Source organism: Leuresthes tenuis, unplaced genomic scaffold, assembly GCF_036924035.1.
Source record: "Leuresthes tenuis unplaced genomic scaffold, fLeuTen1.0.hap1 SCAF_18, whole genome shotgun sequence".
In the NCBI taxonomy this organism is placed as follows: Eukaryota; Metazoa; Chordata; class Actinopteri; order Atheriniformes; family Atherinopsidae; genus Leuresthes; species Leuresthes tenuis.
The window spans coordinates 3,300,786-3,316,346 of NW_027325372.1; the positions used below are offsets into that span (position 1 = coordinate 3,300,786).

Here is a 15,561-nt window from a genome sequence, read left to right on the forward strand (position 1 = left end):
GTGGACACGTGTCCTTTGGTTAGGACACATCATTCGTTCCCATTTCTTTAGCTGCATCTATGAAAAACAGCAAAGAAAACACAGTTTGACAGACAGAAAATAGGATTTCTGCAGCAACAAGGTGATTCCCAAAGAGCTATTAGCTGAAAACTTGGCATATCTCAGCATGGTGTGCAGTGTGTCCTTAAAACATTTGAGGAAACTGGACAAGTGGAGGACAAAAGAAGAAGTGTCAGGCCTAAAAAACTATCTACAGCAGATGAACAGGATCTGAAAGTGATGTCCTTAAGAAAGAGGAAAAAATCCAGCTGTGACCTGACAGGACCTGAGAGATGCATCTGGACCTTCAGCTGATCCATCTACTGTTGGCCCAAGCCTCATCAGAAATGGTCTCCATGGAAGGGTGGCTGTCAAGAAGCCATTCTTAAGGAAGGGAAACAGGGAGAAAAGGCTGAGCTGTGCCAAATGACACAAGAAGTGGACTGAAAATCAGTGGCAACAGGTCTTATGGAGGGATGAATCCTCCCCAGAGCCCGGACCTCAACATTATTGAAGCAGTGTGGGATCATCTGACAGAGAACGGAACAAAAGGCAGCCAACATCCAAAGAAGAGCTTTGGGATGTCCTTCAAGAAGCCTGGAGAACTATTCCTGAAGACTCCTTAAAGAAATCTTCTCTCTTATTCCACATTTAGAGTCGAATTCGCCTTTGCAGTTGCAGCTGTTTACCTCCCCACCCCCACCCCCCCCCACACACACACAGATGTTGTGGTTGCAGTGTTACGGCAACAGAGACAAGAGGCCACAGCTGGCGCTTCATCTCTGTTGGCATGGCAACAGCTACCACCAGCCATGTCAGCTGTGGAGCAGATGTGGCAGATGTCCTCAGTGTTGAGTAATCAGAGGGTTGACTGAGAGGAATTAACTTCTCTTTCTCTTTTTTTTCCCTCCCTCCCCCATCTTTCTCCTCTCTCCCTTCCACCCCCTTCCCTTCTTCTGCTCCTTGCCTTTAATCCATCCCTCCTTCCCACCCAGGTGAGGAAGCACATCACAGACCTGTACGAGGACCTACGGGATGGACACAACCTGATTTCCCTGCTGGAGGTCCTCTCAGGAGTCACCCTGGTATGGACACACACACATTTTAAGGTTAAGCTTTTTCCAGCTTTAAGATGTTAAATATTCAGGTGAGTTTGTGCAACTGTGAAAGACCTTTCCAGGTCACAGTGGTCTGATGATGTAAGAGTCTGACGAGCCGATGTGACGCAGGATGCTTTAGTTGAAGAACAGAAACTGACTGCTGTGGTACAGTCACACAAATACAGGAGCTTGTATTTACACACATTTTCATCCACATCAGCTGTTGGCAGCACAGTGGACGCCATAAGATCTGCTGATGTTTCTCTAATAAGTTTATTTTTCTCCTGAATCATATCAACATGAGGTCAGGTTTTCTTCTGAAATGAGAGTGAAATAATGTGTGATGTTAGGCATCAGCGCACATCTGTAGCTTTTAAATGCAGCCGAAGCCTCTTCAGGGTGGTTTCAGCCTGCAGACCGATGTTTTAATATCACCAGTCTGTGTTTATTATCACTTTCTGGTGTTTGGGAACATTCATGGCTGCGGCAATTTCGACACCCCTAGTGGCCAGAGTGAGATTTAAAAATATATATATATTTCAAGTAATTATAAATACATATTATTAATTTATGTTGAATGTTTTAGGGAATAATTCCATAACTGACACACTCGGTGACGGACTAACTATTTTGATTTTAATTTAATTAATTTGAGGCCGTTTCACGGAAGTATATGTAGGAACGCCGTTAGGTTACTAGGCAACAGTGGTCGCGTAGTAACCTAACGGCTCTCCGCCTGGTCCAAATACGACGAAACAGAAAAAGGCTTCTATGGCGCAGAAACGGATTTTAGGTTTTTTTGTAAAACCACCAGTCAAAAAAAAATCAACTTTACCGGCAGCCATAGCCACAGCACCGACAGAGACGGCTCCAGCGACGGCAGCCCAACCTGGTGTGACTGGACTAGACAAGCCTTTCCCGCCGACATCAAATTTCAAACTCCCTGCACGACGTTGTGGTAATTGAACTTTCTCACGTTATGTCAATGTATTTATTTTACATTTAGGCTGGGCTATTTTAAATAGGCATATAGGCTCACTCAACTGCACACATACAAACAGATAAAACACAATGAATAACCGTTAAACGGTAGCGATTCAGGCTGACCTGAACTTCTCAACTTTTACTACGGTTGTCGCCATGACAACAGGGCTAACGGCAACATTATTATTCCTTCGCTAAGCCCCTCCCACAAACGGCTTCTGTCCAATCCTACGTTAGAAACCGTAACTATGCACAAGAGGCCAGTCAAGCTTTCGGCAGAAAGCAATATCTCGAAGCTGTATGCATACGGGACTTGAAAGTCCGACAGTCGATATCCAAGAAGTTTAGAGCGTGGTGTTGAATTATTTGCCTTCCCCGAGCCCAAAACCCAACAAGAAAAGGCCGCACGAACAGCTGAATCCCCCCAAAATCAATAAGAGCGCCTATGTTTGTTCTCAGGTAAAGTGCTAGCTAACGTTAGCTAGCCATAGCTGTGTGTGATAACATTAACAAAGACATCTCTGTTAAACCTTGAGCCACTGTGTAATATTTAAGCAAAATATATACTAACAGATACAGGCGAGTTCTGACATACTGATATCTATATCAGCCCCACTATATGTGCTCAATATCCTGGCGCACTGTAAACAAATGCAAGATAATTTATTTTAGCAAGAAATTGGCAAACAGGACGATAGTGAAAGCTAACGTAACATTTAAGTTAAATTTTAAAAATATATATTGAGTTACCCTGCTGTACAAGAACACTGTTCTTGTATGTGCTGTTTTTTTTATTCGAAGTGTCAACAAATGTGGTACCTGGCGCTTATCTTGAGAATGGTGAACTTTTGAATTCCTCTTCATTTGAACTTCGCCTACATTTAATCTGGTGTGGGTATCTTTCAAACGCATATTGGATATCTTTTTGTCTGCTTCTCTGTGACACCTTTAAAGAATTTTGCCGGAAATTTTCGGATAATTCCTGAGGAATATGCCTTAATGGTACCGGTAAAAAGGAAAGCTTGACTGGCATGGCAACAGTAACCAAGGGGGGCGGGGCTTAGCGAAGCGTAAAAGGACCGGCTCAATTTTTTTCAGCACCCACTGTTCAAAATGACTTCCAGCGGCCCTGGGAACATTTAATGAACATTTAATGGTCTGGTTTCTGACCGCGAACCCTGCTCCAGCTCCTGATGTAAGGGCTTCTGGGCTTTGGGCTTTAAAGGTGGAAACAGGAAGCACCGACACTGAGACTGTTTTAGTGGAAAAGAAGCAACTGTGAACCAGAAAGAAAAGCCTCTGCTCAGTGTAAACAGTAACTTTACTTCTTTACTAACCAGGCTTCCTTTTGTGCGCTCCATCAGCTCACAGATGATTCCATTCAGTTTCATTTATATAGCAGCAAACAAATTATAATCTGAAGATAAATCGAGTCCAAATCGCAATCCAAATCAGTCCAGGTCATGTCAGCCTTAGCCTGGCTAAGGAAGCCAGACGATCTGTTCTAAGCGTGCACGAGGCAAGGGTGGAAAGAACAAACTCTGACCTCTGAGAAGAAAGAGGGGACAACAAGCACCGTAACACCAGCCCAGGGATAATTGCTGAGAGAGAAACACAAGTTAATGACAACAATGATGTCATATGTACATGGAGAGTAAAGAGAGCAGAGGGAGGAGAGGTGCATCATGGGAGGCCTATAGCAGCATAACTATGGGATGTTTCAGGGTCACCTGAGCCTCTCAGGTCTTCAGTTAATGTGGAGCTTTCCTCAGCAGGCGGAGCCGTCAGGGAGTGTCAGCGTTTGCATTCTTTAATTTTCTTTATTTGTTCCGACTCTCCTTCATCCCGTTGTCTTTATCTGATATCACAACCCTATCTCTCTCCTCCCTGTTCCTGTGCGTTTCCATCCTCATGTTACCATAGCAACAGAAGAGCGGCCCCGCATCGAAAAGGGCGTACGCCTCGCGGGCCCCCCCTCTCATCTTGCTCAGAGGGGAGGAGGATGAGGAGGAGGAGGAAGGAGCTCAGGGAGTATGTTCGAATCCAACCCTCCACCGCTCACCCCGTCACCTCTGACCCCCTCAGCTTCACCCTGTGAGGCTGCATGAGCGTGCTGTGACACTGACCAACAGAACTGAGCTGCGTTGGACACGGCGTGGAGCACCGCCTCTGCTGGGCGACCACATCACACGGATGTTTTCACCCAGCAGAGCTCTGCTGATCTGCATGAACTCACATCTGACTTTTATTTCTGGTGTAGAACAGACTGAACGGGGACTCAAAGAGAAAATACTGAAACAAAACTATTAGATAATCCTCAGAGCGGCGCCTTAATCCGAATAACTGTCGAAGTGTGCGAGGTTTGACTTGGCTTTACTCTATGTTTAACAAAGATTAACACATTCATGAGCTCAGAGGTGTGGACGAACACTGAGATCATTGGAGGAAACCTGTAAATGAAAAGCTCTCACGTCCTCCGTGATGACTAATCCTGAGTGTGCACGGTGTGAACACACATCTGCATCCTGCACTTCACTTGTCGCAGCAAGCGTGCGTTTCTTCCCCCAAACTGCATCCTTCCATCATGTGAACGTGACGCTGGATGTTTGTGAAAACCTGCTGATTAAAGACAGAAAGAAGTGAAAGAGTCTGTGGTGAAGTTTGCATCTTTCATGCTAAACCAGCACAGTTTCGGCATGTCTTTAACAGCAGCTGTTGAAGACAGCGCCCCCCAGAGGATCATTTCATCTCAACGGAGCTGCGCTGACTTTTGGCTCCACTGCTCTGTTGACTGAAATCCGCTTCATCTGCACTCACTGCTACCCCCTGCACTAAGATAAGATGTCATCTAATTTCAGTTTCTGTCGTTTCTTCATCTTGTTTTTTCTCTCTTGTTTCGTTCCAGCCCAGAGAAAAGGGGAGAATGAGATTTCATCGACTGCAGAATGTCCAAATAGCGCTGGACTTCCTCAAACAGAGACAGGTACATGAGCATTCTCTGCCACTTTTTTAACTCACTCATGTTCCCACAGCGCCTGCTTCCCTTCAGAATCCTTCATGCGAGCATCACCGCCTCTCTAAGAGCTGCTGATCGAGACATTTGGGTCAAAAACACGGGTGAAAAACAAGCTAATGTATCACTTTCGTATCTGCATTAATTAACTTGAAAAACATCACATTTCTCAGTTTAAAGCAAAGCCTCCAAAGTTCTTCCTAGATTCATGCAAAACATGAGGAAGAAAAGGAATAAGGGATAATTTAAGTCCTGGCTGAGGTTTAATTAAGACTTGATGATGTTTTCTGCAGGTAAAGATCACATCCTCTCACATCCAAAGACAACATCACTGGGTTTTAAGTCCGTTTGGAAGTGACAGCAGCACATGTATCGATTTAAAAACGCTTAAAACAAGCCTGAAGACATGTTTGATTTAGTCTTAACCCCAAGATGTGAGAAAGACTGGCTTAAAACAGCCTGGGTTACGACCACCTTAAACCAAACAGCGAGCTCACGGGAGCGCCGCAACTCTCCTGAGATTCTTCCCGATTTAAATTGATATTTATTTGTTTTAATGTGACCTGCTTATTATATATCTGGTTTGTATGTTCCAAACAGGAATATTTTAGTCCTTTTAGAAGGATTTTGCCTGAATGTATTTCCACTTTTTGCTGGGTTTTTCTTCATGACTTCAGCGAACAATAAAGCAAACATTAAAAACAGGTTGATGCTGTTTAGTCACTGCAGTCTAATGCTTCACGCGTCCTTTGACTCCAACAAACTGTCCCGTCCTGTCTTTGAATTCCTCAGATTGTTGGTCATAAAGTGCTTTGTACTTTTGGATATTTTTGCTTGCATGTACGGTGGCTCTGAGCGGTCAAACAACTAGAAAAGCATTGATGGAAAAAAACACAGAAAATCCACTTCATGGATGGAGAAAAGCTTCAGATTCGGTGAGCAGATATGACTGATTTAACGTGACATGTCAGCATCAGAGGAACAAAGAGCAAAGCTCAGAGGAGGAAATGAAGGTTTCAGATGGACTCTGATGTGTAAAATCTAAAGAGGAGCACTGCTCCTCGTGGTGTAAACATGGCTGCAGACCGACCCGACAGCGCCGCCGACGCACTGTTCACCGAAGAGTTTTGGGTTTCAGATTGATGACACCGCAGTCAAACTGTGTCTGACACGTCTGTTTTCTGAAGCGTGGGGACGTGAGGACTGACCTTTCCTTCCTCTCAGTCTGAGTCTCGCTGCAGGCCTGATGAAGCTGCCATGATTCGGTGAGCTCTTAGAGCTCCACGACAGTTGGAGCGTGTTTGATTCTCTGATGAGTTTTCAGGTGTTCCAGAGAGACGCGGCAGGAGAAATGATTTCACCATCTGATCTCAAACGCAGTCTTCTCTTTGTTTTTAGGTCAAACTTGTGAACATCAGGAACGATGACATCACCGATGGGAACCCCAAACTGACGTTAGGACTCATCTGGACCATCATCCTGCACTTCCAGGTCTGTGCCCCTCCCTCTGAATATAACTGCATTATGGGTCACGTCGTGACTGATGATTCAATCTGGATATTAAACGGATTGAAGTGAAATAAAAACGTGTCTGTCCAGCTGTCAGGATTAGAGGTTGTAACGGTGCCAGGATGAGGAGTTTTCTGACCACCGAGCTGTGGTGTGGTCACGTGTTTCTGTGGCTCAGAGTCGTGTTGTGGATGGAAGAGCTCTCCGTCTGTATCAGGGTTTGTTTCACTGAAACTGTGCAGCCGGCCTCTGGTTGTGAACCAACAGATCGAATTCAGAGCAAAAAAAAAAAGGCATTTAGGAATAATAAGCGATGTGATTGTGTTGCTGTGATGGTTGTCTGTGTTATAAAGTGACCGAGGAGTAGATGCTTGCTGCAAGTCATCCTGTGAAACACGAGGACACAGACTGATGTCAGGGTTTGGCACGTTAAAGCTCCTTATCCAGAAGGCACAGAGACGGGCTGTTTCAGATTTATTCTTCCTGCTGCTGGTTGGCTGTTTTCACTGTAAACACAGATTTAAGGCAGCGAAGATGCTCATTAATAGTTAAGTTTCTTCTTTTTTCTCAGTTTCTGCGTTACCTCGGTTACCGTCCGAGTCATCAGTTAAAGGAGAAGTTTTGGTTTTTTTTTTAAACCTGGAACTGATCTCTGGCATAAAATACGTTCATCTACTCATTGATAAGTTTGGTGAAAGTCGGCATACTTTAGATATTTAGACAATATTTAGATCACCATATAACGGAGAGAACGGGGCTTAGACGATGCAGCCTCTAAATAAGGCATTATCTGTCTTTATTTCACCAATACTTTAAGAAGAATGAATGAATGAACGTGTGCTATAGCTCTGTTAGCTCATAGCTGCTGTGTTGTTGTTATTGGCGGCTATCGGGGGGGCTTATAGAGGCTTTCTACACACGTGTTTACTGGGATGACATCATCAACGCACGCCGCTGCAGCATTGTCTTCATGTTAAACATGTTAGTTTGTGGTGTTCCTGCTCTTTGTTCTCATCGGTTCTCGTGTTGTTTTTATCGGCTGAAGAAAATGTTTCTACGCTGTTAAAGAAGAAACGTCAGAACAACAGAGCTCACAGAATAAAAACTAATCATCTGAAGCATGTGGATCAAATCTTTCTGAGTGAGAGACGGAGGAAAGAAAAATTCAAAGAAAACTGGACTCATTTCTCTGCGATGAAGCTGTTTTATTGAAGAAAGTCAAATATTTTCTGCTCTGAACATGAACTCTGAACTTTGTGCTGTTACAGGAAAACTGCCTCAGTTATACCCTCACATCAGTTTGACATTTTCTCCGTCAGATTTCACACAAACACTGAAATGAAGACAAAAGAAAACACTTTGTTCACTCCTTCAAAGCGGTATTTGCTGTTAAAATCTTCACTGGTTCTCACATTAAAGCTGATGAAGGATCTCCTGATTCCTGCTGATCCTGGAAATGACCGTTTCTGAGCACCTCAGAACAGACTTCCTCATCTGTTGGTTGATTTAGAAAACAGCAACAACTTTTGATCTCTGAAGCAAATCAAAGTCAGTGTTGCTACAGAATAATTTTACATTTACAAAGTGATGAGATGTGAACAGAGTCTGTGATAAAGGAAGGTCTGCTGATCTCTCTGTTGGGCTCCATGAAGTGGAAGAGAAACAACAACATACAGACGCATCAACACAAGCATCCAACTAATATTTAGAGCTCAGAGAAGTTTAGATTTTCATGTGGGAAAACATTTCTGTGAATAAAACTCATCATTAGCAGTGATATCCTCCATGGCTGCACAAACACAGGAAAAAGCAGCAAATAAACAGCAAAGAGCTGACAGGATATCTTTATTCCACTTTACACAACTCTGCTGTGGCTCCAGAGAACCAAAGCCAGATCCCAGCATAGAGCGGCTGAGTGAATCTGGTCTGGACTCTGTGGAGCAGAGTCATGGTTCCAGAGACGCTGTAGAAGGACAGAATACCTGCTCTGTGATCCAGGTACACTCCGACTCTGGAGGACCGAGGACCTGAGATGGAGGTTTTTATGTTGTTGTATATAAATGTATAATTGTTTGGGTTACAATATAATGACCAAGATTTGTCATTACATCCAAATACACATTCATTCCCACCTGCTCTGCTGATGTTCTTGTATGCGACTGCTACACCAACTCCTAACCCTCTCATCTCCACCTCCCAGTAACAACGTCCAGTCAGACTCTCTCTGCTCAGGACCTGCTGATGTTCAGTGAATCTGTCTGGATGATCAGAATAAGACTGAGGTTGTTTCATTACTGTCACTTTTCTGTTCCCCTCTGACAGTAACAGCTGTCTGTTTACTGTGTTTGGATCCAGTGTGATTTCACATGAATATCTTAAGAATCCAGCTCTGCTCTCTGGTTCTGGTTCTGACAGTAAAACATCCACTGCAGTGCCTCTCAGTGAGATGTTGGTCCATTCCTCTCTCAGGATGTCCTGTAGAATATCTCTGAGCTCTGACACAGCTGCTGTCACAGCCTCAAAGTGCCTCAGAGGACGGATCTTGATGCTGGATGAGGGTGTAGACTCCCTGAGTGCTGACACTGAGGGGCAGTTCTGTAGAAACTGGATGTGATCCTCTGTGTGTGAGAGCTGCTGCAGCTCAGCATCTTTCCTCTTCAGCTCAGTGATCTCCTGCTCCAGCTTCTCCTGAAGCTCTTTGACTCGACTCACTTCAGTTTCCTGCTGGGATCTGATCTGCTGCTTCACCTCAGAGCTTCTTTTCTGGAGGAGACGGATCAGCTCAGTGAAGATCTTCTCACTGTGCTCCACTGTTTTATCAGCAGACTGATTGATGGCCTCCACCTGCTGCTGAAGCAGCTTCACATCTTTCTCTCGGTCCTGGACTCTCTGCTGGATTTGTTGCAGACTCCCCTCCAGCTCTCTCTGCCTCTCAGTCCTTTCTGCTGCAGCTGACACTGTGTCGTGGCCTTTATGTTCATCCACAGAGCAGAGATAACAGATAGACTTCTGATCAGTGCGGCAGAACATCTTCATCACCTCACCGTGACCAGAGCAGATGTTCTCCTGGAGGTTCTTGGAGGGCTCCACCAGCTTGTGTTTCCTTAATGGAGGTGAATCATAATGAGGCTGAAGGTGATTCTCACAGTAAGAGGCCAGGCAGGCTAAACAGGACTTAAAGGCTTTCAGTTTTCTTCCAGAGCAGACATCACAGGCCACATCTTCAGGTCCAGCATAGCAGTGATCAGCAGGAGCAGCTTGGAGTCCAGTCTTCTTCAGCTGCTCCACTAAATCAGCTAACATGGTGTTCTTCCCCAGGACAGGCCTCGGTATGAATGTCTGCCTGCACTGAGGGCAGCTGTGGATTCCCTTCTGATCCTCTCCATCCCAGTGGGCTTTAATACAGTTCCTGCAGTAGCTGTGTCCACAGTGAAGAGTCACCGGATCCTTCAGCAGATCCAGACAGATCGAACAAGAGATCCTTTCTCGGTCCAGCTGAGCTCCTTTCTGCGCCATTTCTCCTGAGTGAGTTTCACTTCCTCATAGCTGAAACTAGTCTGAGCTCTGAGCCTATCAGTTCAGCAGGTGCTGGTTACACCCATCATCAGCCTGCAGGTCTGCAGGGGAGGGAACAAGGAAACGTGGGCAGAGCGGAGCTGTGAGAGCAGGAAGTGTGTTGAAGCTGTTTTACACCAGTCTTCATGGTTAAAATTCTTCTTTTAATCCCTTTGGAAAGAAGTTTAGCTTCACTTTCACAATGAATCATTGTGTTAAAGCTCCAGTTCCTCGTCAGCTTCTTTCTTCACAGAACTTTAAATTAAGCAGACGAGCTTCTCCTGAAATAATGGATCAGTTGCTGCACATAAATCAAACACGTTGCTGCTTTGGATCCTAAATTCGACATAAATGAAGCAGAGTTTTGAGCCTGAAAAATCAGGAAAAAACACTTTGTCCCTCTGATTAAAGGGGAACGCTGGTATTTCTAAACCTAGACCTTATTTCTGTCACTTTCCTTGTCCAGTTTCCTCAAATGTTTTAAGGACACACTGCACACCATGCTGAGATATGCCAAGTTTTCAGCTAATAGCTCTTTGGGAATCACCTTGTTGCTGCAGAAATCCTATTTTCTGTCTGTCAAACTGTGTTTTCTTAGCTGTTTTTCATGGATGCAGCTAAAGAAATGGGAACAAATGATGTGTCTTTGTGACAGGCTGCTGGTAACAAAGTGCCTAAAGATCCAGTTTAAAATGGCTTCTTTGCTAAGTTGTCTGTTCTTTGTCGACACAACACTGGTTCATCCCTTGAGTTAGGAGCCTTTTTTCTGCTTGAATCATTCATAGGTCAGAGTTAAGGGGCTGAACAAAGAAAAAAGGACTGAAAATGAGTGAAAAATCAGAAAATATCCAGAGAAAAACTCTGAAAGACCTTCAGAAAGCTGGAGAACTTTTGCTCATCCAGATATTCCAGGATGCAAAAGACAAAGGATTCTGGGTGGTGTAGTTCTGTTGTGATGTTCTAACTGGTGGAAAACACAGAACAAACATCAGGCATCATCTGGTCCATTACCTCATCTCACCTAATTATGAGTAATAGGAAGGAAACTCGTTTCTGCTCTCAGCCCCAAACATTTTATTTTTATCTCGAGTAAAACATTCAACTCCAAAAGGAGAAAACTTCAGAAACTCTGGCTGCTTGGAAGGAAAATATAGAGATATGAGGGCTGGATCAGGACTTTTGTTCAGTGCTGAATGAGGTTTTGTTTGGTTACTATTCACCGTGTCACAGCCTGTCTCCACATCATGGATGCTGTAAAGGACGCAGCGCATCGCAGGCAGCAGAACTGAGGAGTTATGAATGAGCCCCGGTGTGGGGCCAGTTGTGTTCACTATCTGATGATCAAACATGATCTGGTTTCACTCTCTGCCTGTAAACTGCTTGTTAGATGAAGGTTTTAGTGCATAAAGATGCTTTTGTTTTGAGGCTCAACATGAATTTTTAATGTTATCGAGCTGGAGTCACAAGATGTTCACAGTCGGGGAATTTTAGGACTTATTTAGAAGATTATTAACGAACAAACGTCCCTTCTGCCAAAGACGTTGACAGGTTTGTGTGAAAGTTTCTGGGTCGGTTCTGTCTAATCGTTTCTGCGAGACTCCAATTACCATCAGGCCCGAGTCATGCCTCCCTGCTGTGTTGGAGGCAAAAACAAATTAATCCTGACCTTTTGACATCAGACATAAAAGTCAGAGTCGTTTTTCATCCCAGGGACAGACGGAAAAGGGTCGTGAACTCGTCTGCCGGAGCGTGCTGTGATGTCACGTGACCATCGCAGAGATGAATCTGCCATGACGGTTTCTGTGGAAACGGCAGTGCAACTGTTTCAGTGAGCATGACTCAGCAGAGTGTTGTGTCTCAGGATGCCGGGGGGGGGGGGGGGGGGATTATAGGAATCAGCGGAGACGGGGAGTTGAATCTGAGGAGTTTACAAAGCGATGGAGCGTCAAGTCTCTGCAACACGTGAGTCGAGACGCATGCTGGTGGATCAGTGTGCAGCACCTTCTTCTTCTTCTTCTTCTTCTTCTTATTTACAGTCGGGGACACTGTGAGTCTGACACTGTGGACATTTCGGTTATTTTATGGGAAAATCTAACAGCTCGACGGCAGCATTTGTTGACATCTTGAAGCAGCTCATTATTTTCTCTGAAATGGTGAAATGTTCGTGGTGGCATAGCGAACTTTACGGGATAAAAACTATGAAAGCAGTAATTTCCTCCGAGTCCCTCATCAGGAGCTGAATCTGTCAGTTCCACATTAATTTCACCAGCAGCAGCTTTACACTGCAGATCATGGCTGACTGTGACTCAGCTAACTATAGGAACTCACGCCGTCTGTCGTTATTTTACTGGCTCATTCTGCTCCAGATGAGGCCAGCTGTCAGCTGGCTCGGCATCACAGCTGATGCCTTTATGTCCAAGCTGCCTTGTTTCATGGTGTTCAGATCCAGACCCAGAAGTGACCTGCACGGTGCTGCAGTTACAGCCCGTCACCACTAGCCGTCAGTATTCAGCTGAGGATCAGTTATGACCCAACTTGTTGGAAGTCTCCATCCCGGCTTGGATCCTCCTCCAGCAGCGCTGTGTCTGCCTCTGATTGGCCGAGTCTCTTTTTCCTGATGTCACTGTTAACTTGCAGTGAGTTAATTTCCAAGCCGGTGAAGAAATTCTTCCCTGTGTCACCGAGCTGCTTCCAGGCAGATCAGCAGGTGGAGCCAGTTTATTTGTGTAGCTCATAGGTGCTAATTGAACCGCCTGTTTCATAGATGGATCACCATCTGTGTCAGTTAACGTCTCCACTTTAAGCCGTCGGGGGCACGTGAATCTGATATATATTCTTCAGCTGAGGGTGTTTTCAGGGTATCATGTTGATAGCAATTTGAAGGTTTTAAAGATGCAATTCTGCTGCTAAATCCTCCACAGTTACACTGACAGCAAAGCAGCTGATTAACTGGAGCTTTAATGTCACTGAGGAGCCGATATTTTAACTAACAGTGGCACGAAAGCTAATTATCAGAATTACTTTGCGACTATCATACAAATTGAATTTGTATGATAATTTACTTTAAGTTTAAAGTAATATAAGTAAGTTACGTTTACTTCTGTGTTAACTGCTCGGCACATTAAAGCTGCTCTGTGAAACAGCCTGGTGTGGAAATTAAAACCTAGTTGTACATAATCAACAGAAGAGCTGCTAAATTTGTTATCTGAAGAGCCTCTGGTCTCCTCCTCTGTGCAGCAGTCGTGTCGGGGTGAAAACTCAGACGATGGGTTCAGCCTGATAACCACGGCTCATGTTGGCGTGCAGCCGCACTGAAGGGATGAAAGCCTCTGGGGTTTGATTAGTGCTGCTCTCCCATTGGTTCATGCCTTTGTCATGTAGGTCTTTGTGTGCTGTTCTCTCGTGCTTTCCATGCTTTTGGCCAAGGAGAGATGATGGATTACAAAGGCTTTTACCACTGGAGAGTGCTGCATTTTACTGTTTTTTACCTCTGCAGTGTGTGTGCTGCAGGACCACATGTATGAGCTGTAACAGTGAATTCATGTGCAGTGATGGTGGGAGGAGTAATGCTGCATAACTATGGTTCAGTTTATCAGAAACACAACATTAAATTACTTCTGATACACAGTCTGAAACCCCAAAATACACTTATGGTTTAACATCGTCTCCTTTGAGTTGCTGGAACCAGTTATCAGTAGCCAGACTCTCACTTTTAAGGTGGTCTTGAACAATAGTTCTCTGAAGACCTCAAAAGACCCAAAACATTTGAGGAAACTGGACAAGTGGAGGACAAAAGAAGAAGTGTCAGGCCTAAAAAACTATCTACAGCAGATGAACAGGATCTGAAAGTGATGTCCTTAAGAAAGAGGAAAAAATCCAGCTGTGACCTGACAGGACCTGAGAGATGCATCTGGACCTTCAGCTGATCCATCTACTGTTGGCCCAAGCCTCATCAGAAATGGGCTCCATGGAAGGGTGGCTGTCAAGAAGCCGTTCTTAAGGAAGGGAAACAGGGAGGAAAGGCTGAGCTGTGCCAAATGACACAAGAAGTGGACTGAAAATCAGTGGCAACAGGTCTTATGGAGGGATGAATCCTCCCCAGAGCCCGGACCTCAACATTATTGAAGCAGTGTGGGATCATCTGACAGAGAACGGAACAAAAGGCAGCCCACATCCAAAGAAGAGCTTTGGGATGTCCTTCAAGAAGCCTGGAGAACTATTCCTGAAGACTCCTTAAAGAAATGACAGAAAGCTCGTCTCAGAGGGTTCAGGCTGTGTTGGAGAATAAAGGAGCTCAGACCAGAGATTCACTTTAAAGCTAATTTATCTTTGGACGTGTTTCCTGTTTCCTTGGAAATCTATAAAGAAATGTGGGATGGATCAGAACCTCCACACAGTTACTGTTTCTGTACATTTTGTACCTTTTAAGTTTAGTTTTTGAAAAGAATAAAAAAAAAATCTGATTTAAAAAGAGTGAAAAGCACCTTTTAAATACCTTTTAAATTCCTGTTGATGTAAAAATCCTGCAAAGTCCTTTTCACCATAATTGCACAGTGGATGACTGTCTGCAGTAACGTGATGCAACCGGGGCTGTTTCAGCTTCATTTACCCTGGAGGGAAGGACTTATTCTTTACCGTGTGAGCTGTGCAAACCTCTCACAGCTCTCATTGATCACATCCTGTGTTTCTTCTGTCCTTTTGCACTTTCTTTCGATTCTCTTCAGTCTCCTTTCACACCAGAGCGATTTCTAACCTGTGGACTCGTGCACAGGTGGAGGGGAAACAGATTTAAGTGTGTGCCCACTTCATTTATCCTCAGAGACGCTACAGTCTGATTTAGATTTTCTTACTTCTGGCTGCTTTTCCCCCTCCACTCCTGTTGCAGCCTGTATAAAGGGAGGCTTTTGGGTCAAGTGAGTGTTTGTGGCACAGAAAGCTGCTCACTAACAGCCAAGAGAGAGAGCGAGGGAGAGACGGGAGCAAGGAGGAAGCGGATTGGCGGAGGAGGAGATCTGAGGAGGGAGGGCTGGACTGCGAGAGTGAGAGATCGCGCAGAAGAGAGTGTGAAGCTGCAGCAGCAGGGAGATAAAAGCTTTTCTCTCCCTCTGCCGGCATCTGCGAGCGAGCGAGCGAGGGATAAAGCAGAGCACCAGGCGAAGGAGCGGTAGATCCAGGCTGCCTGCTGCCACTGCAGCTCCGGGCTTCTCCTCATCAGCAGGCCTCAGATCACAGATTCACAGCTGGGTGAGAGTGGCTCTCAGCTGACCAGGGGACCGCCCAGCCTCGCAGACATAAACGCACACTCATGCTCCGTCGGACGGCCACACAGCCGCCGCTTCTCCATCCTCCACCGGATCAATC

At 45.0% G+C, this 15,561-nt stretch overlaps 2 protein-coding genes across 15 annotated transcripts in view; one reads left to right on the forward strand and one right to left on the reverse strand.

Annotated features, from left to right (window-relative positions):
* macf1a (microtubule actin crosslinking factor 1a) overlaps positions 1-15,561 on the forward strand; it is a 224,883-nt gene that overhangs the window by 100,506 nt on the left and 108,816 nt on the right. For all 14 annotated transcript variants that reach the window (XM_072371022.1, XM_072371029.1, XM_072371025.1 and 11 more), the window contains 3 exons: positions 1,035-1,124; positions 5,029-5,106; positions 6,535-6,627. In XM_072371022.1, coding sequence (XP_072227123.1) covers positions 1,035-1,124; positions 5,029-5,106; positions 6,535-6,627 — 261 coding nt within the window. The remainder of the gene's footprint in view (positions 1-1,034; positions 1,125-5,028; positions 5,107-6,534; positions 6,628-15,561) is intronic.
* Positions 8,472-10,161, reverse strand: LOC140275545 (tripartite motif-containing protein 16-like). The gene has a single exon (XM_072371057.1). The coding sequence runs from the start codon at positions 10,159-10,161 to the stop codon at positions 8,491-8,493; it is 1,671 nt and encodes a 556-aa protein (XP_072227158.1). The 3' UTR covers positions 8,472-8,490.

Excerpts from the sequence above, each read along its gene's own strand:
- LOC140275545 (XM_072371057.1), bottom strand. The coding sequence starts at position 10,161 with ATGGCGCAGAAAGGAGCTCAGCTGGACCGAGAAAGGATCTCTTGTTCG.